The sequence below is a fragment of the Apis mellifera genome, linkage group LG4, assembly GCF_003254395.2.
Source record: "Apis mellifera strain DH4 linkage group LG4, Amel_HAv3.1, whole genome shotgun sequence".
NCBI classification, from domain to species: domain Eukaryota; kingdom Metazoa; phylum Arthropoda; class Insecta; order Hymenoptera; family Apidae; genus Apis; species Apis mellifera.
This window is the reverse complement of record NC_037641.1, coordinates 13048211-13075393: the sequence shown is the minus strand read 5'-3', so window position 1 is coordinate 13075393 and position 27183 is coordinate 13048211. Positions and strand designations below refer to the sequence as shown.

The following is a 27183-nucleotide window of genomic DNA, read 5'->3' as shown; positions in this document are numbered from 1 at the left end:
GGGCCGACCTTGTTATCCAAAGTCGCGGAGAGAGATGGAGAGACCGAGCAACGAGCGGAAAAACTTCGAGGCGAAAAACGGCGACAAGTCGGTCCTTTTATTCTCCGTTTCCGGGGGAAACGAGCGCGATTAAACCTGCTCCAGATAGATGCTCCCTTCAGTTTATCCTTCCAAACGTCTCCTAAAATGCCTACCCTCGATCGATACGATCGTTCGCGCTTCGACACTTTTCTTGTTCAAGAAGTGAAAAAGTTTCTTCTCTAGAGTGCCTATTCTTAATTCGTTATTTTCAAAGAAAATTATTCCTCGTCTCCTTGGACGTATTACGTCTCAGACAGGTTATTCCGCGATGCTTGTTCAAAGAGATCTGTCCCAGAATAGGAATTCTCCTCGGTCGTTCGCGGAACGTAAGCCAAATCCCTGGATGGCCTTAATTATCGGATAAAAGTAACGGTCGTTACACCGCAATTATTATCGGTGTCGTCGTAAACTGTACAACGAAAATTTGCATTTTTCATTCTCGAGAGGAAGAAGGGATGATTAACCCTCTAAGCCTTTTTCCAAGCAGCAACTCCACACGAAATTCGGAATTTTTCTTACAGCTAAAATCATTTCACACGTGCAAATCAACGTAAATAAACTTTTACTTTTTTATTTAGATATTTTATTTCATCTTTACTATATAAAGAAACAAAGTTCATCGAATATTAAAATCTATATTGTTATTCTAAAACAGATATTTTACGAAGCATACCAAGATGCATCCTCGGTTTGTCTTACTTTTTTTTTTACTATTTCATTAATAAGCTCATCAGTTGAAAATAGTTTAAAAAAATCTAAATCTTCGGTTCGTTTATATATTCAAAGATACTCGTAGATTTTACGATATCTTCGTTTCAACTATTGCTTTCACATTCACTATCTATTTATTCTTATTTTTCGCCTTCACATTTCATCTCCATATTCATATCCATTTCTGTTGCTTTCTCTGTTATTACGAATACAAGTAATTTCGTCATTCGATCAATCACTCATCCTCGCTCGAACTCGAATTTCATCATATTCATTTCATCCTATGCTCACAAACCTTTGAAAATAATACTTCTATCAATTATTAAACTAACGCCAAAAAATCCCATCCGAGGATGAAGTCGGTAAAGAGCTAAGAGACTTACTTACTTACAAAGCGATATATCGTAAAAGAATCAAAGAGTCGCCGTAGGAGCGCAAAGGATGAAGTCGATGGACAAATTCTGCCGATTCTTCCTTCCCCTTTTCCCCAATTCTCTCGACGGACGGAACGACTTACTTGCGAAGCGATATATCGTAAAAGAATCAAAGCTAGTCGCAAAGGATGAAGTCGATGGACAAATTCTGCCGATATTTCCTCCTCCCTTTTCTCCGATTCTCTCGACGGACAGAACGACGGACGGCCACTCGTTGCGAAATTTGGGGGATGTCGGGACAGATCTAATAGGAATGGTATCGAAAACTGGAAACAAAGCGGGCGAGGCGGGCGGACGGATTTTAGTTCGGTCCCCTCGCGAATTAAACTTAGATTCGGGGCGTGGAAAATTGGAAACTCGCGGGTTTAAAATTTTCCCGGACATTTATTCGCCACCGGGGATGGATAATAACGCCGCCCCCGTTTCTCCACTCTCCCCGCCACGTATCACCATTCATACATGACGCGTTAATAACGTCGAGATAATTTCACCGTCCACGTATTTCACCGGCGAATGAATGGATCGTTTCACGCGTCACGGGTCAAATTCTCTCTCTCTCTCGTTTGCTCGTTTGTCGATAAAGCGGAGGCGAAATACGCGGAAAACGGAAAACGCCGTTTCTTCCTTCCTCTTTGGTGGAAAAATAAACGGAACCTGGATGTGTTTCGAGTGTTCCCCGAAACGAATCTACGAACTCTGGCCAATTCCTTCCTTTTTCTCGCCTCGTTAACAGATACGAGGAAACCACGATCTTTCCTTGTCTTCTCTTTCTTCTTTCAGTCGGATGCGATCTTCGTCCAAGCGAACGAAATGGACTCTGCTCCGATTAGAATAAAAATCCGGGATTATCGAATAACGAAGGAGGGAGGGAAGAAATGTAAATCTCTAAGAAAAGAAGGAACTTTGCTAGCTAGAATCTTTCCTTTTTTTTAAAGGATGCGAATAATTCTCTTCCTCTTGAAACCTCTACGAGATATTAAAGAGAGGGGAGAGAAGAGCAGAGCTAAAGAAAATTCGAGATGGAATCTCAAATTGTAATAGCTGTTTGGGCGCGAGAAAGAGAGTTACATTTGCATGGAAATTTTTCTCCACTCGAGTTGTAGAGAGAGAGACGCATCGTTGTCCCATTTTTCGAAGAAAAGAGTATTTAATCCGCGAAACACGAGCGATACCCCTTCATTGATTCACTTCCTCCTTTTCTTTTTTTTCGAAAACTTTTTTTTTAATAATCCTCCTTTCGAAAGCACTCTTCTGCGTGTCTCTGCCCGTTCCCGGCCATTCGACTCGGTCGATGCACAACGTCGGCCACAATCGAGCGCGTCGATGCCGAAAAACCTCCTCCCCTCCTCCTCCCGTGTGTTTGCGTTCCAACGCGTCCCTTCGTTAACGCCGCTTCTTCTCCGTCCTTTTCTTTCTTTCTCTTTTTCGAGCGTGGCGAAAAAATATTTACGAGATGATAATTGACGGGCCAAAAAAGGATCCATGAAACGCAAATAGGCAACGTCGAATCGAAGGGGAATAATTCTAGAGAAATTGAAAAGAGAGAAGGGTGGTTGCTTGAGAAAAATTTCCCTCCTTTATTTTCTCCCCCTCTCTCTCTGTCAAATCGTTTTCCAAGTTAAAATCGCGCGGCGATTGTTCGCGGGTAAACACTCGAGCGACCGAGGTAAAAGGTACAAACCCCCTTTGATACTCACTTTCACCCCGAGCGGGAGGAGAGTGGAGGGGGCCGCGTCTGGTTTGCCCGAAAGAAAAGAAGAGCGGTGAACGTCGGAGGGGAGCGGACTCGCGTATGGAAATTTACGAGTAGTCAATATTTTATTTCTCGTCTTTCGAGTCCTTTATTATCGTGCAAGACAATAATGTAATAAAATAATATAAATAAATATAAGTATAGAGGAGAGAGAGAGGGGGGAAATAGCGCATCGCATCGATCGAGGAAAGAAGAAGGGAAAGGGGAACTAAAGGTACGAAGATAAATTAATACCGTGGAATTTGCGGGAGTTGGAGGGAAACTCGTGGTCGAGCCAGTTTACTCCGTCCTACTCTTTCCTCCCTCCTCGCCCCGTTCCAAACTCGGTCTCCGTGGAATCCACCGACGAAGCCCTTCCGAATCGAATTGCAACCAACTCCGAGAGAGAGAGAGAGAGGGGGAGGACGCGGAGTATCGTGTCCGTATCCATGTCCCGTGCCTTCCAGTCGCCATACTTTCCCTCGCCCCATCTCGCCCTCGATAACTTTGCTTTTCATTAGACTGATTAATAAAGCTTGTTATCCTAGGTACGCGTTAATCGGGTGGAAAGTGGATTGGCGATAGATATACTTTAGCCACGTACGCGCGGCAACTCGCGAGAGCCACGGTGGGATCGATGGAGGAAGAGAGAAGTTGCCGCGAGAGAGAGAAAGAGAAAAAAAAACGGGACGTACGTTACGGGGACGAATTCTTTGCCACGAATTCTACCGGTTAATTCCGTCGATGGTGGTGGTTCCTCGCGGCTGACTTTGAAATTAAATTTCGAGGAATTATCTTTTTTCGCCGGGCATCGAGCCGGCGATAATTCGATCGAGTCGCCTTTTCACGCCGCGTATATATTTCACGCGTAAACGACGCGCACAGATACGCGAGGGAGGGGATATTCATTAGGATGGAACGTGTAAAGCATCGACGTCTGCCCAATTTTACGGCCCCGATATATACGATGGAAGCTAATAAACGAAATTAGCGGGTATAAATGGTGGAGATATTTATTAATCTGCGCGCATTATTGGACGGGATGTGGGTTTATGCGCGTCGCGCCACATAACGTCGGGTAACGGGTTCCGGTGCAGTTTCATGGTTGTTTCACTGAACTGCGCGTCGCGGCTGCGCGGTGGCCGCACTTTTCTCAGTCGCACATGGATCGAGCAGCGAGACGCGCACACGGTAGCCACGCGAAATCCTCGAGGAGCAGAGCGTCGTAGCCGTTCATTTGCATTTCACTGCTCTTCGCTGGCCTCGAGCTCCATTTCCCATTTCCGGCCACGTCAACCGTCCAAATGAAACGTTCGTTCGAGTCGTCGTCGTCCCCCTTTTTCCTTCCTTCCGCTCTCCGATAATTTTTCCAACCTTCGGATCGATGTCCACGGGATTATCTTTCTATCCGCAAACGAGATAAGTGGCGCGAAATTCCATGGAAAATGTTCACGGAGAAACTCCGTGTTTCTTTTTTTCGTATTTATCGCGTAGCGCAGGGACTGAACGATGCGCCGCGAGGAAAGGAGGGGAGAATTAGCGGAGTTGAACCGAAATCCTTTGGACGTGGCCTGGGGCGATTGGTATCGGGCTGGTACCGTCCGGTGGGACATCGATTTCCCGGCGAGCACGATTCGATGCACGAGCCCCACACCGCGCACATCGAACGTACGCGCCACGAGAACCGGTGATGCGCATTATTAGGCGGCCGACGTGTATTCGAGGCGCGTTGTTACGTGTACTACTGGAGAGGCTGACGGATGGATTTATCTAAAATTAGAACTGCTCCATTATCCTTTCTCCCTCGATCTTGCCACTTTTTTTTTTTATTTTTACCATTGATCTTCTCGAACCTTTTTTTTTCTTTCTTTTTTTTCGAAATTTATCGCTCATTATCGATTCCTCGTCAATGGTCACGGTCGATCGAGCGAACAGTCTATTCGCCATTGTGCCACTCGCGACGCTGTGCGTGAAATGGGTTTTCGCCGCCCATTTTACGCCGCTTAATACCATCGGTTGGTCGGAACGTACATACGAGAATAGCATGCGAGAAGAACAAAAGGGAGCGGAGGTATTGGCGCTAGAGTTTCTCTAGAGTGAGGCGGGAAAACGATTAAATTGAAATCGGACCAGGTTTTTTCTCCAAACCTGTTCGCGTTTCGCGCTTCTCGAGTGCACTCGCTACAATCGTTGGCCCGTCACTTTTCGAGGACGACGATTAGAATTTGGAGTCGGCAATTTTTCCAGGGACCTCTGCTTTCACGATATCCAGATCTTCCACAATTCTACGGAGATTTAATAGACAAGCTCGAATTAGAGGAGTTCGATGAAGAAACGATTTTACGTTTCTCATCCTTTTCCTCCTGATAATCGTTTGTCAAGTTTCTTCCATGAAATATTTCTAGGAGATTCGAATCGATAAATAGGACGATATCGCTCACGCCCAAAAGTGCGTTTGAAAGAAACTCGATATCGATCGAAATTCGAATGATCCGAGAGAAACGGCCATCCCAGGCGAGACTCGCACCATCTCGAAGGGCGCGCCAACATCCTCCCCTCGGCTTCCGCCGACCTCGGAACGGCTCGGTTGCGGTCACGCGATCGTTCTTACGGCCAATTTTCCACGCTGTAAATTGCAAAAGTTTCTTCGTATATCCCGAACCTGGATACTAAACTAAACCTTCTTGTTTCAGATCCCGAGCCGGCGCTCCCCCTGCACCCGAGCGGACACTCGAGGGGTAAGTTTGAGACCGCCCTCGAAAATTAAAGATGACAATTTTTATTATATTATATTAACCCTTTGCGCTTGGATTCGAACGGTATTGTGCTTGATCTTGTAAAGGGTAGAGTAATATATTATCTGTTGGATTTCTTTTATCCCTAAATTGATAGTGGCGAGATAAAAGTATTATTTTCAAAGCTCGATTTTTATTATCGAAATTATTTCTATTCGTTAAAAAGGAAGAAAAGAAGAGGTTTGTTCTCTAAACTTTAATATTCTTTCCTTTTTAAAGATACGTAAAATATTAGAATACAAAAGTTTCACAATTAATTTGCACATGTGAACCGTTTCAGCTAAGAAATTCGAACTTGTCTCGAGCGCAAAGGGTTAATGTTATCGCGCGTAACATAATAACAATAACGTTTTCCGACTCGGCCTCGATTTTCCCCAAACTCCTTTTGTCCCTGTTCTCCAGCCTCCAGTTTTTGTATTTTCTTTTTGGGGATGGGAAAAAAGGGGAGGTTGAACAAAGATACGAGGCGAGTGTATAAATTTATGATGTTTGCATATGCATGAACGCAACGTTTTCTTTCCTTTCCTTTTACCAGTTCGTTTCTCCGTTAGATGTGAAGCGACGCCTATGTTATTCAGGGAATCGCTCAGGATAAACTTTTCCTTCTCTCCCAGGGAATGCGTTCTATCGAACGAAAACGTTACTCGATGACTCGCGTTTCGTCTCGAAAGTATCACCGAGATTTCTCTCCATTACCCTCTCCTCCACGTTTTCCAACGTTATCATTCTCTCTCTCTCTCTCTCTCTCTCTCTCTCGTTCGAGCGTATTCCAGAAAGTTGGAATAACGCGAAAGTTGGATTGGCGCGTTTGGATAGCGGCGAGGCGCGAAATTTTCACCACCTCGCGAGAACTTGCTCCTCCTCGCCATTCTTCGACTCGAGATCTTCGTTCCTTCTCCGTTGGGTCGAAAATTTAATCCAGCCGCGTTTAATCCTCGAAACTTTTTAATATCCGATATATATACACGTTTGTTCGTCGATATGGAGAGATTTGAAAGTCTCTACATGCTGTGAGAACAATCCGCGACAGGTTATCCTGTTCTTAAAAAAAGAGAGTATAGAAGAATTTGTTTCGTAAAGATAGGAGATGATCCGTCAGGATGGGAAGAGGAGAGAAAAAAGAGCGGCGGGGCACCTTGGAAAGTCGTTACGAGGCTGGATGCCGCCCTTCCGCCCGATCAATATTGCGTTGGTGGGGCCGAGGCAGGGAGGAGGAGTGGAAGCGGCGAGAGAGAGAGAGAGAGAGAGAGAGAGGGTTGTTTGGTGGGGGCGTTGGTGGCGCTCGAGAGGCAACGCACTGTGATGGCGCCGCGCACCGCCGCCAGCCGAGCGGTCCAACGTCGTCGAACCGCTACTCCGTGACGGGCCGCGGCCGTCTCTCTTCTCTCCGCCGTTTCTTTCTTTTCTCTTCCCTCCCGTGCGATCTTGGCGCGCGCGCGAATCGCGGTGGACGTTCAGGTGGAAAGTTGACGCGGCGGTGCGCGCGATCCTCCGCCGTTTCGCGTGTTGTGTTGTGACCGCGGAGTGGAGATATCTAGTGTGGTGTTGTTACGACGAGAAGTCATATCGTCGAGTGGATCGTGGAAAAGTTCGGTGTCGAGACTCGAGGTGGGAGGACGGAAGATCTCGCGGGGCGTTGGATCGATCGGGTCGGTGACAAGCGACTCGAGGCGAGGCGTCGAGCGAGCGAATGTTGGAAATTGGTGGACGGGAGCGAGGCGAATCGATGGCGCGGGGGAGATGGTGACACGGCACGGTCGTGGCAGCACGCGCGGTGTTGCGTCACGTGACCGAAGGCGGCTGGTAGGAAGGCGACAGGCGGCCAGTCCAGTGGGGAAGGCGAGCAGCGGATAAAGCGAAGAAGCGGTTGTGGGATCGTCGTCGGATGGGCCGTCGCCGGATCGCGAGATGTCCTAGCGAAGGCAGGGATCGCGCGTGTCCGACCCGATACGATCCCCCAGCGACGACCCCCTCCCCCCCGTGTTTCCAATCGCCCTCGCACGTCCCCCTCCCGCCCTCCCGGAACGCGCTCTCCCCGTGCTCGGATCGACGGGTGAAAAAAGGAAAGGGGGGAAAGGAGAAGGAAAGGAAAGACACGTGCGCGCGCGAGCGAGCTTCCTCCTTTCCGCGGTTCCTTTTCGAAATTTCGTCCCGATACGCGTCCCTTCCTCCGTCCCCTTTCCTCGTTCGTCGCGCACGCACGCACACATACACGCGCGCGGTTCTGCCTCGTTTCTCTACGTACGCGTATGCACGCGGAGACGAGCAAGTTTCCGAATCGAGTCCACCAAAGTCCTTGATCCTGTTGAGCAAGGGGTGATCCTGGGCCCCACCCGTGTGCGAAGGAACCACACCCCGGTCACCAGAAAAGGAACGGAGGATACCAGATTTACCGGGCGCCTCCTGGTAAGCTTTCTCACCTCCGTTGTGTGCTCCTCTCTATATGTATATATATGTGTATTGTATCGTTTTCCATCGCTCGATAAAGAAGAAACCGCGACGGGAAAAGATCGTCCCTGTTTCTATCCGCACGTTGCCTCCTCTCCTCTCCTCTCCACTACGTGTGAATCGAATGGCGCACATGGCCCGGTTCCACGCCGGACTACTCGCGCGCGGGTTAAGGTTTTAAGGGACGGAGAAGCTTCGAAATTTATAGATTATCCCATAATAAATTTTTAATGTAAAAATTAATAAATCAAATTTATTTCTATAAAAAGCTAGATATTGATAATTTTATCGCTAGAAAAAGAATTATGGCCCGGTTCCACGCCGAATTACTCGCGCGCGGGTTAAGGTTCCGGTTTTAAGGAGAAGCTTCGAAATTTATAGATTATCCCATAATAAATTTTTAATGTAAAAATTAATAAATTAAATTTATTTCTATAAAAAGCTAGATATTGATAATTTTATCGCTAGAAAAAGAATTATTGCCTGGTTCCACGCCGGACTCTCGCGCGCGGGTTAAGGTTCCGGTTTTAAGGAGAAGCTTCGAAATTTATAAATTATCCCATAAATTTTTAATGTAAAAATTAATAAATTAAATTTATTTCTATAAAAAGCTATAGAAAAAGAATTATATAAATTCCGGCCTTGATTCGAGTCCCTGCTTCTTCGTTCCTTCCGCTTGGAGGGAAGTTTGGGGGGAGGGAGGGGGAGATTAAAGGGGAGAACGATCGAAAGCGGGAGCGGATCGAACCGGGTCCGGGGATCGATGTTGCGGAATAGCGGTGGAAGGCACGCTTGATTTCATTGCTCCTTTGATGTATCGGCAAGGCAGGAAACGCAGGAACGGGGCGCGTTCACGGTTCGTCGGATCGGGGCAACCACGCGCAAACCTCGCCCCGTCGCCCCTCGTGCGCGACTTACGAACTCGCCGGCTATCAATTTCCCGTCTAATTTGCCCGCGCCGTCCAATCTTTCGCGGCTTATTTGCGCGTCCCCCTTCGAGAATCGGGGGTTTTCCATTCGATCGATGGAGGAATAATACCAGATTTGGTATACTTAAATTTGTAACGGCGATTTATTGCGTGCTCGAAATAATTATTCCGTCGTTTGCAGTCTCCCCGATTTAATTAATACGGTAAAAATCGATTCGACTCGGCCAATATCGTTAATAGTTCGAGTCGTTCAAAGTATTTCTACCAAGAAAAGAGATAGAAATTTCTCGTTCCATCTCTCTCTCTCGATACAGGAGGAAAAAAAGTGCTGTCGCCGCGGAATCGCGGTCACCGGTGTCTACGGGACCAAATTCGTTATCCGTCGAACGTGAAATTGCCTCGTCGAGCTTCCTTTCTTTTTTCTTTCGCGATCGATCGAACGTTGGAAACCAACAGCGTCGAAACTAGGAGGCTATCCTTATCTCGTCACATCCCTCGAGCGGATCGAAATTCGTAGAGAGATTCGTACTCCCGATTTGCAAGCACGCGATACACGTTCCCTCTCGAATTCGTAAGGGCAAAAGTTGAAGGTCTCGTCGAGCCTCGTCCCCCGCACGCTATGCGCCAGGTGGATAGGACTCGATACGGAGGGATGGAAACGCGAGATAACCTTGGTCCGGTTTCCAACTTTCGACTTTCGTAATTTCGATCGCCGTCCGAAAATATCCGCACGAAATAAATTTCGACGTTGGCCTCGCCGAGTAAACGGGAGAAGGGGATGAGTTCTTCTTCTTCTTCTTCTTCTTCTAGTGCGATGAAACCGCGTCGGCCATCGAAGGCCGATTTGCGCGTGGCTCGCGTGCAGACGTGCCCCTCGCAGATTTATCCGGGTTAACGGGAACGCGTTGCTTTATGGAAAATCGATCCTCATAAAAGCTTCAATCGCGCGCAACCCAACCGCGCGTGCTTCCCTCTCTTTCTCTCAAGTCGATCGCGATTCGAGTTTGATTTCCCGCTCGCGAGTTCCCTTTTTGGAAACCCTTAGTCGATTCTAACTCTCTGTTTTTCTCTCTCTTCCTCAACTTAGATTTCTCGCTCACGAGAAGCATTTTCCATTAAAAATCCTCAACGAGGAATCAAAGTTCCTTCGAAATCTCTTTTTGGAAATGCTTAGTCGATTCTAACCCTCTGTCTCTCTCTTTCTTTCTGCTTCTTTCAACTCGATCGCAATTCGATTTCCCATTTGTAAGTTCCATTAAAAATCCTCAACCAGGAATCGAGCTCCCTTAGAAATTTTTGGAAACCCTTAGTTGATTCTAACCCCGTCTCTTTCTCTCTTAAAACTCGATCATAATTCAAATTAGATTTCCCGCCTGCGAGTTCAATTAAAAATTCTCAACCAAGAATTCCTTCGAAATCTCTTTTTGTAAATGCTTAGTCGATTCTAACTCTCTGTCTCTCTCTTTCTCTCTGCTTCTTTCAACTCAATCGCAATTCGAGTTTGATTTCCCATTTGTGAGTTCTATTAAAAATCCTCAACCAAAAATCGAGCTCCTTTAGAAATTTTTGGAAACGCGCTTAGTCGATTCTAACCCTTTGTCTCTCTCTTTCTCTCAACTCGATCATGATTCGAGTTAGATTTCTCGCCCACGAGAAACATTTTCCATTAAAAGTCCTCAACGAAGAATCGAAATCTCTTTTTGGAAACGCTTAGTCGATTCTAACCCTCTCTCTCTCTCTCTGCCGGGGCGTTGTTCGAAAGTTGGAGCGAGATGATCTTGCGAGGTGGAGAGAGGGGCGGCCAATTCCACCTTAACGAGCGTTTAAGCGGAATTTAAACGTGCTCTTTCTTACGAGCAGCGTCGAGTATTAAAAGCGGGCTCGAAAGTTGGTCGGTTCTCGGGTGGTAAGTTGGCGCCACGTGCTTTGGACACGGCTCGTAGACGCTTAAGCGCGGCCATCCTCGTTCACTTAAGCTCGATACTCCATCGATCCTTCTCGTTCTTTGCTATACGAATACGGCCCATTTACCCATTACCTTAACCCCCTCCAACGTTCTTTTCCACTCGAAGATAATTCTGCATAAGGAAGAATCTCTGAGTCTCTGCAAGAGGCTTCAAAATCGAAGGATCTTCGACTCGGGAGGAAGATGGTAGCGATATATCGATCGACCTTGTGACCCCTTGTCCCGAGTCGTTTCGTTTCGGTAAACCAATGAATAAGTAAACGAGGCTCCAGCAACGGTGAAAACTTGATGAGACGACTTTGGATCTGTTCCACATTCGGCCCACGTTCGCCGCATCTCTCTAGATGCCTCGTCCAAACCCTCGACAATGGATTCGACGGAATCGCGAGAAATGCCGTGCAGGAAGGGGAAGGGAGAAATCGCGGAAGGTTTGGAATGGAAGACGGCGGAATGGACGGGGGAGGAGGGGGGGATGACCGCAAAAGTTTCAGTTATTTCGGGTATCGTTTCGCCGGGATGCCTGTACGGCTGGTCGCGCGTTTCGGTATTCCACGCCGGCAATTTTGCGGTCGAGTGCAGGCGACGAGGTGCAGTCGCGGCTGCCACGCACGAATCGCCGCAAACCGCTTTCTTTCCCTTCCCTCTCTCTCGTTCTTCGTTTTAATTAAACTTGGCGGGGAGAAAAACATTAGCGTCCACCCTCCTTTTCTCGAAGGAGATTTCGATTCGTCTTTCGAACTTTTCGTGATTCGCTTTGGTTAAGGAGAAGAGAAAAGAGGATGTATTAATAATTGTATTATGAGCATGTATAATAATGTATTAATAATTAATGTATTAAAAATAACGAGAGGGAAAAGTATTGGAGGATATGGTTTTTGGAAGAGACCAAAGTTGCAGCAAGAAATTACTCTCCATAGGGTTTATGTGCTTTGTAAAGGCACTGCTTTCGACTATGCCAGTTTTATATTTCGAAATAAATATATATATATATATACGTGTGTCGAATATGGGGACAGAGATTACGACGTATGGATATAGGTCAGCACGCTGTGACAGTATAGTTCCAGGGAGAATTTTTGTTTTCGATCCCAAATTCCATTGCACGGAATACGGGAAGGATGATATAGAGTGAGACAGGATTAGCATGGAATAAATTGCGCGGGAATGAAACGAGTCGAGATGTATTTGATCGAGGGAGAAGAGAATCTTTTTGCGTGCAGGGTGTTGTTCCCCTGGGCGGAGAGCTTAAACGCCCTCCGCTTTAAAGTCCATTCCTCCCTTTTCCCCTTCATTTCCCTCGGCGAAAACCCTCTTAATCCGTGTGTCTTCTCGGACGAGTAATCCAGTGTCGTCGAATCTCTTGTTACGAATAATCTCGCGGAACGAATAAACGATAAAAGATTCGAAACTCGATCGAAGGACGAGTTCGTGAAACCCCATTGAGTCGACGATCGTTTCTTATGATATTTTATTTGGAAGATTTTCGATGTCGCTTAATCAAAACTCTTGATACAATTGGTAGATTTAATGATTAAACTCGTTCGAGGAATCCAAATCTCGAAAAAAAGAATTTCTTTATCGTGGACAGCGCCTGCTTCCAAATTTTGTCCTTCTTCCAAGAGAGAAAGAGAAAGGAAAAGAAATTTTTTTATCGTGAAAAACGCCTGCTTCCAAATTTTGTTCCTCTTCCAAGAGAGAAAGAAAAAGGAAAAGAGGGAGGGGAGAAGAAAATTTGGAAAGAGGAGCAAACATCGGCGCGATAAAAATATAAGACAATCCTTATGATATTTTGCTTGGAAGGTTTCGATAGGATAAAACCCGAAAGTTTGCAGAGAAAAGAAAAAATAGAAAACTTAATCGAAACTCGATCGAAGTATAATTGATCCGACAGATTTAATCGGCACAGCGTGATTAAACTCGTTCGAGGAGTCCAAATCTCGAAAAAAAGAATTTCTTTCTAAGAGAGAAAGAAAAAGGAAAAAAGGAAAGGGAGAAGAAAATTTGGAAAGAGGAGCAAACATCGGCGCGATAAAAATATAAGACAATCGTTCTTTATAATATTTTGTTTGGAAGGTTTCAATATCGCTTAATCGAAACTCTTGATATAATTGGCTCGATAGATTTAATGATTAAACTAGTTCGAGGAGTCCAAATCTCGAAAAAAAATTTCTTTATTGTGAAAAGCGCCTTCCAAATTTTATATCTCTTCCAAGAGAGAAAGAAAAAGGAAAAGAGGGAAAGGGGAAGAAAATTTGGAAAGAGGAGCACACATCGACGCGATAAAAATATGAGACGATCGTTCCTTATGATATTTTGCTTGGAAGATTTTCGATGTCGCTTAATCGAAACTATTGATACAATTGGCTCGATAGATTTAATGATTAAACTCGTTCGAGGAGTCTAAATCTCGAAAAAAAGAATTTCTTTATCGTAGAAAGCGCCTGCTTCCAAATTTTGTCCCTCTTCCAAGAGAGAAAAAAAAAGGAAAAGAGGGAAAGGGGAAGAAAATTTGGAAAAAAGAGCAAATATCGGCGCGATAAAAATATAAGACGATCGTTCCTTATGATATTTTGTTTGAAAGGTTTCGATGTCGTTTAATTGAAACTCTTGATATAATTGATAGATTTAATAATTAAACTCGAGGAATCCAAATCTCGAAAAAAAGAATTTCTTTATCGTGGAAAGCGCTTGCTTCCAAATTTTATGTCTCTTTCAAGAGAGAAAGAAAAAGGAAAAAAGGGAGGGGAGAAGAAAATTTGGAAAGAGGAGCAAATATCGGCGCAATAAAAATATAAGACGATCGTTCCTTATGATATTTTGCTTGGAAGGTTTCGATGTCGTTTAATCGAAACTCTTGATATAATTGGTAGATTTAATAATTAAACTCGAGGAATCCAAATCTCGAAAAAAAGAATTTCTTTATCGTGAAAAACACCTGCTTCCAAATTTTCTCTCTCTTTCAAGAGAGAAAAAAAAAAAGAGGGAGGAGAGAAGAAAGTTTGGAAAGAGGAGCAAACATCGGCGCGATAAAAATATAAGATCCTTTTCACAGCGGAGCGACCTCGGTTTCGTTTCCTTCCCTTTTACGCGTGCAATTCTATCGCGGCTGCAGTTTGGCGAGGGAGCCTTGGCGGTAATAATTAACGTGCTCATCACTGCGGCGCGAGGACACGCGAGCAACGGATCTCGTGACGGATGGACGGCCGCTGAAAGGCCGCCGAAAGGGTCGACGTTGACGCGAGCACGGATCCTCGAACCGGCCCTTTCTTTCTCGCCAACCGAGTTGAACCTTCCCTTCTTTTCCAAGAAAGGAAGAAAACTGGAACTGCGGTGGTCGCGATCGATGAAACGCGAACGTTTCAATTTTTCGAAGGTGGGGATAGGAATGGAGATACGAGGATTGGATTAAGAAGGGGGAATTTGGACGGTGGCGCGAATTTTATATACCGCCGGCATCGGTAATTGGATCGATATCGCGGAAACTTTATATACCCGGGCGCAATTTCAATTTTGAATGGCAATCGTCGCGGGAATGGAAAAATTTTCATCGATCGAACGTGCAGCCTCGAATTACCCGTGAACGCTCTTAACGATTTAACGCTTCTCTCTTCGCCAATTATTTTATCGTTTAGATTAATAAATACATTGATCAGAACAGCAATTTACAGATCAGTTTCAATATTGGTAATTTTAAACTTAATTAATCCAACATTAATTTCAAGATTGTGATTCCGAGATGTTGTTCGAGAAAGAATTTTTAGAATAATTTTATTTATTAGAACTAATATTTTTTATCTCATGAACATTTTTTCATTCGTCAATTTCTCCAAATATCGTAATTGATATAACGTAACCACCAAAAGATGTTAAATTTTTTAATCCTGTAGAAATTGCATTACTAAATTCATTTTTGTTTCTTCAGGTTTTACATTAAAACATTATTATTTAATTACTAATAATTTAAAATCTAGTTTACTTTACTATTCTTCAAACGATTGAATATTTAAATTCGTTCTTTTGTTTTAATGATAGAATCTGGCTCAATCTTCTTTACAGCAATTCCATGGTTTACGCGTATTAATTGGATCAATTTTCCTATCAATTTCACCATATCGAATATTGAATATTCACTTTTCAAATATACACAACATAAATTTTCAGTTAGCTATTCGATACTGATCTCTTTTTCGCAATTGGATCGAATTCCAACGCGTCCAGAATATACATTTCGAGCCAAATATCCGACGTATTGTGTATCGCTCGAAAATTCTCTCGTAATCGTAAAATCGATATTATCGACGATCGGTAAAAGAAGAAATCGAAGCTTTTAAAAAAGATTGAGAGAAAAGAAATACTATATTATAAATTCGGTAGATTTCGTGACGATCGACAACGTCACGGAGAGGAACGGAGAGAACATCGGTGAATCCCACAGGCTCGGCGCTAATAACCGTGGAACACGAGGCCGAGTTGTGACGCGCTGGAATTGCGCGATGGACGACACGGTGCCGTTGTTCCTCCTCCTCCTCCTCTCTCATCGACGAGAAAACGTGCGATCGGTGAAAACGGTGTACTCGAAAGCGACGAATAATATCGGTGCGCGAAAAGGCGATAATCGCGAATTCGATCCCAAACCCCGAGATTACAATCAACCTTCTCTCTCTCTCTGTGAAATTTTCGATTCGATTTGATAATTCGACGAGGCGGGTTCAAAGGGGACGGTTTGATAATTATCCTCTGTGTTCCAAGACTCGACTCGATTCGATTCGATTCGATCCCCCCTCTCCTCCCTCCCTCAGGAATCGAGCCGATCCCCCGATGGTGCATCCGAGCACGTATCTCGCTAATCGATTCGATCCCGCGCCGGGCGGAATTTCAATCGAGAACGGGGGAAACCGTTTCCACTTTGGCTTTTGGAAATTACGTGTAATAAAGGGGGGCCGATGCTCGTTGCCTCTTTTCTCTTGCAGGTGATGACAGTGGCACGCCGCGGAGGCTAAGGTGGTGGGGGTGTCGCGGCGGGTGAAGAAGTGGCGAGGCTCGTGAAAATTGGGGCCGGGAACGGACGATCCGGGCAGCGGTAGTGGTGGCGGAACGGCAGGGGTAAGTGTCTTATCGCGAGTTTCGTTTCAGGATTTTTTTTTAATCGATCCATTATTCCGGAAGCTTTTTAATTTTTTCGTAACAGGTATAGTTTTTTTTTTCTGCGGTTTTTAACTTTAAATTTAATTCAAATCTAACGTGTCTTATTACGTTCGAGCAAAACTTTATCGATCGAAATAAAGACGATAAAGAGAAACAAGCTTTGTTATTCCGGTTGAATAAAATTCAACGGAACTCCTGGGATAGGAAAATTGTTCGAATTTGCTTCTTGTCCATTATGTTTTCAATCGTCCTGATTCATGATTTAAAATTATATACAAAGTCAATGGAATTTAACGCCAACTTGATCGAAGATTTAAAATCAAAGTAAAAGGAAATAGTAGAAAACTTTCTTTCCAATTTCATTCGATCTGTAATTATTAAAATTAATCATATTTGTTAAAATATTATTTTATCAAAGTATTTATTCAATAATTATTTTAAAATTGATAAATCTTTTCCAAAATTATTCTCGCAAATCGAAAGTGATCATTCATTGCACAAAGTATAATATATACAAGTTATAAATGTCGGTTAGGTAGAAATTTAACCGATCACTCGAGGCAATTTTCCGTACGCTCGGTGAATTTCTCAGCTAACTCAATTAAGCCTCCAATTAAATTTCGATACTTTACGTGTCTTTTTTCAAGGAGAGAAAATTCGTGGAATATAAATCGCCAAGATCATTCTTATTTCCCCCTCTCTCGATCCCTTTACTAGTAGAAATAATCTCGTTCGACAACGAATTATCCCATTCAACCTTTGAAAATAATATCCCTCGAAATATCGCGTCAAATTCGAACTAATCCAAGTTGCGATACATAAGATCATACACGTGACTCCAAGTGGCTGTGAAGAGTCGCCGTTCGAATTGAAATCGTTGAAAAATAAGGGGAAGAAAGAAAAGCGATCGAGACTATCGAATTGAGTAGCTCGGCGCAGAAATGCAACGTGGAGTAGAGCCGCTGTTTATCGAAACGTGCAATTACACACGCGAGTCGGAAATAGGCGATTAGGTACAATTTATTGGATTCGGTTCGATTTAATTGAAATACAAACGGAGTGGAGGCAGCACCGTCTCGCTTTTCCCGTTGTTAACGCTCTGCTCGATTTTGAGCTCTAATAAACAGTACATGCACATTTTCAAACTCACGAATTAAAGTATTCTTGAATATTACTGTATATTTATTGTGCACATTTTTCTACATTTCAAGTTTGTTATATACAAATAAAATTCACTTTACAAACTAACAATAATGTTTCGATATTCGGCATAATTTTCAATTACATACAGACGAGTTTCTCTCCTTTCTCCATTTTAAATTATTTCCTTTTCCAATTAATCTCTTTGCGTTCGTCGAATGAAGAAGAAAGGAATTTGGGAATTTGCTCGATGGAATAAATCCGCTGTTTCTTTCGATTTACAGGTACTATGGGAGCGGGGGTATGGGGGGCGGAGGAGGGCTGCAAGCCACGGACCTCCGGCGAAGGCTCGAGTCCACGAGGCGTTCGGGAACCACGACTCGTCGTCCCCAGAGTCCTCCTCGTTCCCTAAGGCGCGATGCTTCCCGACCGTGCCACGACGCCACCGATGACCAGGAAGAAAGGTGACTCCTCCCTCATCCTTTTCTACTTTTTCTCTTCCCTCTTGCATTATTTTCAATTACAAACAATACTGGACGAAATTTCTGTAAAAATTTCTCTAACTCTGGCAGAGTCGAGTTGCAAGCGACTCTGGCCTCCGGTCAGCCCACGTGCACAGGTTGGCGGGCGTGCAGACGGCAGGACGGGAGGAAGGAGGATGGAGAGGAGGGGGAAGGAGGGTGGAGGAGGTGGTGGAGCGGCGGATCAGGCGTAATCGGTTCGTCGGCGCGCGGGGCGAGGATCTTTGGCGCGGATCAGGACGGGAGGAAGGAAGGAAGGAGCGGGAAGAGGCATCGGCTTCGATGGCGTCGAGGGGATTTACGGTGGATCGCGGACGTGGCAACGAGGACCCTCCTCCTCGGCATCGTGCTTTTCGTTACGCCAGGTACGTGTCTCTCTCTCTCTACCCCCAAATCTAAACTTTCTTAACATTTCTCTTTTCTTTTTATTTCCACCCACCTTTAAGTCTGTATGGATTAGCGTGGGATAACGGATCTCTTCGAGCTCTCTTCTTTTATTGATAATTGGTAAATAATTTCGATTTTCTTCTTGTTCTTCGAATCACGATGGAAAGGTAGATCGAGGGTGTGGAAATGAAAAGAAAAGAAAGAGAAGAAAGATCGAAGTCTATTTTTCGACGTCTATCTTTCGATGTCTTTTCTTGATAATTAATAAATAATAATCGGATGGGATCATTTCGATTTTCTTCTTGTTCTTTGAATCATGATGGAACGAAAATCGATGGAAAGGTAGATAGAGGGTATGGAGATGATAAAGGAAGAGAAGAAAGATCAAAGCCATTTCGATTTTCCATCCGTACAATTCCACCCTTTTCTTCTTCTTCTTCTTCTTCTTCTAATCACGATGAAAAAGTGGATGGAAAAGTCGATGGAAAAGTAGATCGAGAATGTGGAAATGATAAAGGGTGAGAAGAAAGATCGAAGCCAAAGTCTATCTTTCGATGTCTTTTTCTTTGATAATTGGTAAATAATAATCGGATGGGACCATTTTGATTTTGCATTTGTACAATTTCACCCTTTTCTTCTTCTTCTTCTTCAAATCATGGAAAAGTAGATGGAGGATGTGGAAATGATAAAAGGAGAGAAGAAAGAAGCCAAAGTCTATCTTTCGATGTCTTTTCATGATAATTGGTAAATAATAATCGGATGGGACCATTTCGATTTTCCATTCGTACAATTTCACCCTTTTCTTTTTCTTCTTCTTCTAATCTCGATGAAAAAGAGGGTGTGAAAATAATAAAGGGAGAGAAGAAAGATCGAAACCAGATTCTACCTTTCGACGTCTTTTCTTGATAATTGGTAAATAATAATCGGATGAGATTTTCCATTCGTACAATTCCATGTTTCTTCTTATCTTTTCACTTCTTCTTCTTCGAATCATGATGGAACGAACGTGGATCGAAAGGTAGATGTGGATATTTATTCTTGATAATTGGTAAATAATAATCGAATGGGACCATTTCGATTTTCTTCTCGTTCTTCGAATCACGATGGAAAACTCGGAAAGGTAGATCGTGTGGAGAGAAGAAAGATCGAAGCCAGAGTCTATCTTTCGACAATCGGTGTAGCGATTGTGAAAAGGGGCGAGGTATGAAAAGCCGGGTCGCATTTAACCGATTTAACCGGAACGAGGCGAATAAAAAAAGGCAACACGGTCGATGCGTGCTCGTTCCAAAGCTTGTTTCCCCTCCTCCTCCTTTCTTTTTTTTTCTTTTTTAATTCGCGTGCACGGAACACGACCACCACCCCCCTTTCGACGCTCGTTAGTTTCATCGGCGAAAACAATTTCATTAAAAACTCCGGCCCCTTCCTCGCCCTGGAAAACTCGCGGAGCCCATCCTGCTAATGACGCGCGTATGGAAACGTTACGAATCGATGCGATTAAAACTCGATCGTCTCTCGCTCTTTCGAATAATCTGAATCGATCAGATCGAAAATCGAAGCTATTTTTCGAGGAATCTCTCCCTTGGATCGCGATTTTCCAAAGAAGAGATTAAAGTAAAGTTTGAGAAAAAAATAAAATTAATTACGTTTCCAACGAAATCTCCTTCGAGCCACGCAACAATAATCTTCCGCATCATTCGTTTCCATCGTCGCATTCCACTCTACTTTCTTTCCAATCTTTCTCGCCGAGTAGTGTAACTGTTAGAAATTTCTGCCCTGATTCGTTCCAACGTTCGAAAAGAAAAATGGAAGCGTCTAGCGGACAACAACTTTTTGTCCCGACTACTACTTCGAATAATCTCTTTGACAAACCATTTCTCTATTCCCTTCATAACGATTCAACCATTTTATTACACCAATAAATGTGCAATATCTTTCCAACCATCACAGCATCCTTCATAAGTAGTCGAATGGACGAATGACGTTGATTCAATCAGAAAACTTTCTCCATCGAATATGTTAATTCATTTTCACCGAATTTGTTTATTATAAATCGATTCGAGCATCAGAAAAAATTTGAAAACGAAGGATCTCGCTTGAAGGAGGAAAGGAAGGAAGGAAGGGGAAGCCGCGCAACGGTGGTGCGTTTCGATGGCGATTAAATTCCTGCTGGAGATTGCCGGGATTCTGGGGGAGGTCGGGGCACGGCATATGGCCGCTATAAATTACGCGTTGCTTCGAGGCATCCGCTCGCCAACGATCACGCTTTCCTTTCGAACCAGGCCCAGATGGCGAGCGATGAAACTGTCTCGTGTCTCCTCCTCCTCTTCTTCTTCATCGAGGGTACGTTGCCCTTGTGCCTAAAGGTCCGTTCCACGCGGAGACGAAAGACGAGCGCGCGATCGATCCAGCAGCCTGGTTGGAAAAAAAAAAAGTTGGACCGCGGTTTCGTGCCACCTCTCTTTCTCTCTCTCTCTCTCTCTCTCTCTCTCTCTCTCTCTCTCTCTCTCTCTCTCTCTCTCTCTCTCTCTCTCTCTCTCTCTCGCTCTGCTCGACAATTTCGCTGCCCGATAAACCCCCACGCTGCTGGGTCAAAGCTGAGGCCGTTCACCCACTTGCCCGATATATAAATATATATGTATTCCGCTTAACCGAGAACACCGTCCAATTACGCTAAATAATTAAAATCTATATATATATATATATATATATATATATATATATACTGGAAGCGAAAGTTAGTCTACGGGAGAATGCTCGTTAACCCGCCGTTAATTGCTTCTTCCGCGTCATCCCGAGCGGCGGCGACGACGACGACGTCGTCGATTAACTCGCGATACGTGTTGGCTTGCGAGCCGCGAATGGATCCTCGTTTCACGGCTCGCCGGTGATTGAGAATTTCGACGACGAAAGTGGCGACGTATCTCGTTACGCCTGTCCTATCGCGTGTCGAAACCGCTGAAAGTAAAAGAAGAAGAAGAGGGGGAGGAGATTCTTTCTCTTTTCTTCGATGGATGCGCGCCAGACGCGGATATTCGAAGCATTGTTTCCTACGGGCGAGTAGACAATCTCGCGCTTTTCACCGCGTGCGCTCTCTCTTTCGAAAATTCTCATTTGAGTGTCTCGGCCGACCGCCGGTTTCGTGTGTTTTACTTCTTTGTTCCACGCGCGTGGAAAGGATACAGATGGCGGTTTTCCTTGATTCTTTCTCCTTTTGTTTATATTATTATCCTCGATGCATGTATTTATATGGAATAAGATACAGGAATGAGAGATTTCTCGAGACAATTATCAACGAGACTATACTCTTTTTCCTTGTTGCGTCGAAGGTGGCGTTTTTCCTTGATCCTTTCTCCTTTGTTTATATCATCCTCGATGCATGTATTTATATAGGATAAGATGCAGGAATGAGAGATTTCGAGACAATTATCAATGAGACCACACTCTTTCGATACACTCTTTTTCCTCGTTTTGGCGTTTTTTCTTGATCCTTTCTCCTTTTGTTTATATTATTATCCTCGATGCATGTATTTATATGGAAGAAGATACAGGAAGAGAGATTTCGAGACAATTATCAATGAGACTATACTCTTTTTCCTTGTTGCGTCGAAAGTGGCGTTTTTCCTTGATCCTTTCTCCTTTGTTTATATTATCATCAATGTACGTATCTAGGATACACTCTTTTTCTTCGCTTTCGTCAAAGATGGCGTTTTTTTTGGTTTATATTATCCTCGATGCACGTATTTATATAGGATAAGATGCAGGAATGAAAGATTTCGAGACAATTATCAACGAGATCACACTTTTTCGATATACTCTTTTTTCTTGTTGCGTCGAAGGTGGCGTTTTTCCTTGATCTTTTCTCCTTTATTTACATTAATGCTGAATGCACGTATCTATATAGAATAAAAGGTTTCTCGAAACAATTATTAACGAGACCACTTTCGATACATTCTTTTTCTTCGCTTGCGTCGAAGATGGCGTTTTTTGTTTATATCATCCTCGATGCACATATGTAAATACGTGTATTTATATAGGATAAAATGTAGGAATGAAAGATTTCGAGATAATTATCAACGAGACCACACTCTTTCGATGGCGTTATTCCTTGATCCTTTCTCCTTTCGTTTACGTCAAATTAAAAATGTATATAATTGATATTTATTATAAAATATAAAATGAAAATTTTGAATATTAAATTTATTTAAGAATCTAATTGATAAAAAATAATTAATTGAATATAAAATGATTAAAATAACAAATATATATCTTTATTTAAATCTAGAATGAAAATAAAATAAAATGAATTGAAAATTGTTGAGCATGCTAATAATTTTTTTAGCGTATCAAAATTTATTTGCATAAAATGAAATATATATTCTATTTACAATTAAAAAGAATAAAGTTCACGAATTAATTTTAGTTATTGAAACTATTATATAAATTGGAATAAATTTAATCAATGTTGACATTAAAAAAATTTATTATTTCATAAGAGAAAATTATTATTCAAAAATGAAAAGGGAAAGTTCCAATTTTTAAGAAAAATAAAATTTGGATATATAAAATTAAAAATATCAGATTTAACAAATCTAATAAAGGATAAATATACAATAATTATAAAAGATAGGAAAATTCTTGAGATTACTACTAGTATATAGTAGATTAGTCTATGAATCGATGCACGTATCTATATAGGATAAGATGCAGGAACGAGAAGTTTCTTGAGATAATTATTAACGAGACCACACTCTTTCGATACACTCTTTTTCCTTGTTACGTTTAAGGTGGCGTTTTTCCTCGATCCTTTCTCCTTTGTTTACATTATCCTCAATGCACGTATCTATATAGGATACACTCTTTTTCTTTGCTTGCGTCGAAGATGGCGTTTTTTTTTTTGTTTATATCATCCTCAATGCACGTATTTATATAAAATAAGATGCAGGAATGAAAGATTTCGAGATAATTATCAACGAGACTACACTCTTTCGATACATTCTTTTTTTTCGTTTGCGTCGAAGGTGGCGTTTTTCCTTGATCCTTTCTCCTTTGTTTACATTATCCTCGATACATATACAATTATCAATAAAATCACACTCTTTCGATACACTCTTTTTCCTAGTTTGCGTCGAAGATGGCGTTTTTTGTTTATATCATCCTCGATGCACGTATTTATAATGGATAAGATGCAGGAATGAGAGGTTTCGAAACAATTATCAACCACATTCTTCCCATACACTCTTTTTTCTTATTGCGTCGAAGGTAACGTTTTTCCTTGATCCTTTCTCCTTTATTTACATTATCCTCGATACATATATCATATAGAATAAGAGGTTTCTCGAGACAATTATCAACGAGATCACACTCTTTCGATACACTCTCTTTTCTAGTTTGCGTCGAAAATGGCATTTTTTGTTTATATCATCCTCGATGCACGTATCTATATAGGATACACTCTCTTTCCTCGTTTGCGTCGAAGGTGGCGTTTTTCCTTGATCCTTTCTCCTTTGTTTACATTATCCTCGACGTATCTATACAGAATAAGAGGTTTCTCGAGACAATTATCAACGAAACGGTGACCATTTCTCCGCACTTTTTGTTAGCCACAATCTTTGAGGATCGGAGACTAAATATAAAAATCGATTATTGCCATTATTGGTTAAATATTCGGCAGCAGAAATTAGCTATGACAAAACTAGCTTTCGATCGAAGCGTTGTGGAAAGATTGTTGATCGAAATAAAAGATGTTGGAAATATGTTTCAGGTCTGTGCAACCAGGACGCGGTGCACATTACGGCGATCCTTGGGGAGAGCGTTGTCTTCAACTGTCACGTAGAGTTCCCCGGTGAGCACCCAGTGCCCTACGTTCTCCAATGGGAGAAGAAGGTAGGAGATGCGGTACGATATCGGAAGATACCCTCTGCTCTCTATATCCGTGAGTTAAATACGTGGGCCCCACTCGACGCTCGCCACCGATATTCCCCGCGTTCCGCCATCACCGCCGTCGCATCTCTCGCATCATCCCTCCTCTCACTTCGACTCTCATCGATCTCTCTCTCTCTCTCTCTCTCTTCCTCTTCGCTCTTCTTGTCGCGCCTCCTCCACCCATTTCGTCATTGTCGAAACTTTGTCGAAACTTTCTTTCTTTCTTTTTTTATTTCCCTTCGCGAATAAATGTCGAAAGGAAGCGGAGGAGGAGCGGTGTCGCCGCTTTGTCGCGTGGAGCGCGGTGATAGAAGAAACGGGAAACGGCGACGGGAAGTGGGGCCCCGTGAAGCACACATTACGTATCTTGCAGCATATCGCAGTGATTGTCGATGATTATTTTTCTCAATTGTCTTATATATATATATATATAAATATATATATACGTACATATATGTATATATATATATATTTTTTTAATTACGCTTACGTTTCTTTTTATCCTTTTTATTTTTTTCTTTTTTTCGTTCGAGATTCGTATTTTGGTATTTCTTGAATTTGGGATTTCGAACGGGACGGCGAACGGGACGCGCCTCTCGTTCCCAATATCCTTGTTCGGGATACCCGCTCAAAGTAGTAGTATTCTCGATTTTATATATATATATATATACAACGTTTCCTTTTTTTTTGTATACCGTATATTATATGAATATTATTTCGTATTATATTTTCACTCGATATATATTATGTGTATCTGATCCGGACTGGAGAGGGCAGAGAACGTTTTTTCTACAACGTCGAATTCGACGACGAGAACAACGACAGCTACAACAACTACAACTATAACAACAACGATAACAATAATTATTAATAACCAATTCATTCACATCCGTTCTCTCAACCACCTATAATATATCCCTCTATATATATATCGTTTCTCTCTCTCTCTCTCTCATTATTCGCACTTTGAATCCTGTCGATCATCCGCGATACAATTGGACGCGCCAACAATCTTTTCCTCCTCCCCTTTCTCCTCGATCTGTTATCGAAACAGTTGCACCGTTTCGAGAGAGAAAGAGAAACTCCCCTTTCCACCTCTTCTCTCTCTCTCTCTATTTCTCTCTCTCTTCCTTTCTTTCTTCCTTTAATACGCCCCTCCTCCTTCTCCTTCTCTCTCTCTCCCTAGATCGACGAAATTTCGATCGAAGGAGAGAGAGAGAGAGAGAGAGATAGGGGTAAGTTCCTCTCGAAGGCGGGGAAATGGAGAAAAGTTCACGTCTCTGTCTCTCTAACATCTGGTGCTTTTGCATGGAGAGCGGGCCTGGTCTGACCCTTTCCTCTTACAGAAAGGGTGAAGGATCGACGAGGCCCAGCGCGCGATGCATGATCTCTATAAACGTGCCGCAGCCGAGCGAAAGCTTTCTTAGCATTTTCTCGTTGGAAAAAAAACAGCTGTTCTGTTCTGTTTCTCGTTGGGGCGAGGCAGGTTGTTTCTCAGCACCTTGCATGCCGTAGTTTCTTTCCAGCCTAGAGAAGAAACTTGTCTCTCCCCTTCCAAGTCGAGGGAGAAAGACTCGAGTTTTGGAAAAGGTGCTTTGACTCGTTGCTCCCTCTCTCGGATCTTGGGATTGCTATTAAACGGGAGGGGGGCTCGATTACCGGGCGGTTTAGAGAAACGTATTAACCGTCGTTTCAATATTGACCGGGTGCAAACCCTGCGCGTCCATCCTCCGTGTAATTAATTAACCGGATCGATCCCGCCAATGCGACGATGATTGCCGCGGTGTTCCTGTTCCATTTCCGAGCAAATGGAATAAATTCGCCAGCCTTTCGAAAGGCAAAGGCCAAGAGTCGCGGTTAATTAACGAACGAGGGAGCGAAAAGTATTGTGGGTAGGAAGAGACGAATTGGAAATTCGAAATGGAGGAGTCTTGTTTCCTTTTTTTTTTTTTTTTTTTTTTACGCGAGCTATAAATCTGCGGCTGACACGATAATTTCTCTTCCACCTGTCTCTCTCGTGATTCGTGAGCAAAAGTCGGGGCGCGCTTGTTTCGGAACAAAGGGGAGGGGTTACGGTGCGTGGAATCGTCGAAAAGAAATGCGTTTCGAGATCGCTTCGTCTCGTCGTGGCTTGCGCCTTCCACTATGCAACCACGTACGCGCTGTTTGCCGATTCTCTCGGTTGGCTGGATGAAAGGCAAGGCATTAGGGATTTGGAAAGGTTGTTGCGTACGAGTTTCCACGAATTTCTCTCGTTTTCGTTTTTCCCTGGAATAGAGAGGAGAGAAAGAATTGGGAATAATAGCTGGACGAAATTATTTTCAGAGTTTGCAGTTTTGGGGATTTGTTAAAAGCGTGTGGAAGGTAAAAGTATGAAAAAGAGAAATTTGTACGATATTTGTGATTGGAACTTTTGAGCGCGATATATCTCGGATCTTGATTATCCTCGACAGATAAGTCGAGAGAGTGATAACTTGACAAAGTAACTTAAAACGATGAGATTGAAAATTATAAAATGGAAAAAGGTAATTTAACTTTAATTTATAATAATTTGCAACGATTTAAATGCTTCTTGACAAATTTACAGAATATTTCTCTCGATTTATCGAAAACATTCAAAAACAGTACAATTGTTACATTTTTTATACGAAGATTAATTTCTTTCATCCAATTATATACATTTTATATATATGTGATATCGTGTCTGCTAATTCGAACGAACCTTCCGTGGATCTCCGTCGAGATCTTACTAGTCCATTTACAAAACTTCGTAAACGTTACTACAAAGAGAGAAAAATCGAGCCGGTTACGTTCTCCAAAGAGAACGTAAAAAGGAGAAAGTTTTTGGCTCGCGCCTCGACAGAAGACTGAAGAAAAAAATAAACGCGAGGATGGGTGCAGCGGAGCGAGGGTAACGAGGCGAGTTTTTTCTTGCGCTCTTCTCTGCCGAAAGGGGTCGAGAGAAGGCGACG

At 43.0% G+C, this 27183-nt stretch overlaps 1 protein-coding gene across 20 annotated transcripts in view; it reads left to right on the top strand.

The window, feature by feature from the left end:
- LOC408770 (protein turtle) overlaps window positions 1–27183 on the top strand; it is a 111294-nt gene that overhangs the window by 57536 nt on the left and 26575 nt on the right. For 10 of the 20 annotated variants that reach the window (XM_026440469.1, XM_026440458.1, XM_026440456.1 and 7 more), the window contains exons 2-5: window positions 5652–5696; window positions 17666–17845; window positions 17954–18267; window positions 24051–24184. In XM_026440469.1, the coding sequence (XP_026296254.1) occupies window positions 17685–17845; window positions 17954–18267; window positions 24051–24184 (609 nt within the window). In that variant the 5' untranslated portion in view covers window positions 5652–5696; window positions 17666–17684. Of the gene's footprint in view, window positions 1–5651; window positions 5697–7042; window positions 8160–16066; window positions 16200–17665; window positions 17846–17953; window positions 18268–24050; window positions 24222–27183 lie in introns of those variants that run through there. The other 10 variants (XM_026440459.1, XM_026440457.1, XM_026440462.1 and 7 more) reach the window with 5 other exon arrangements.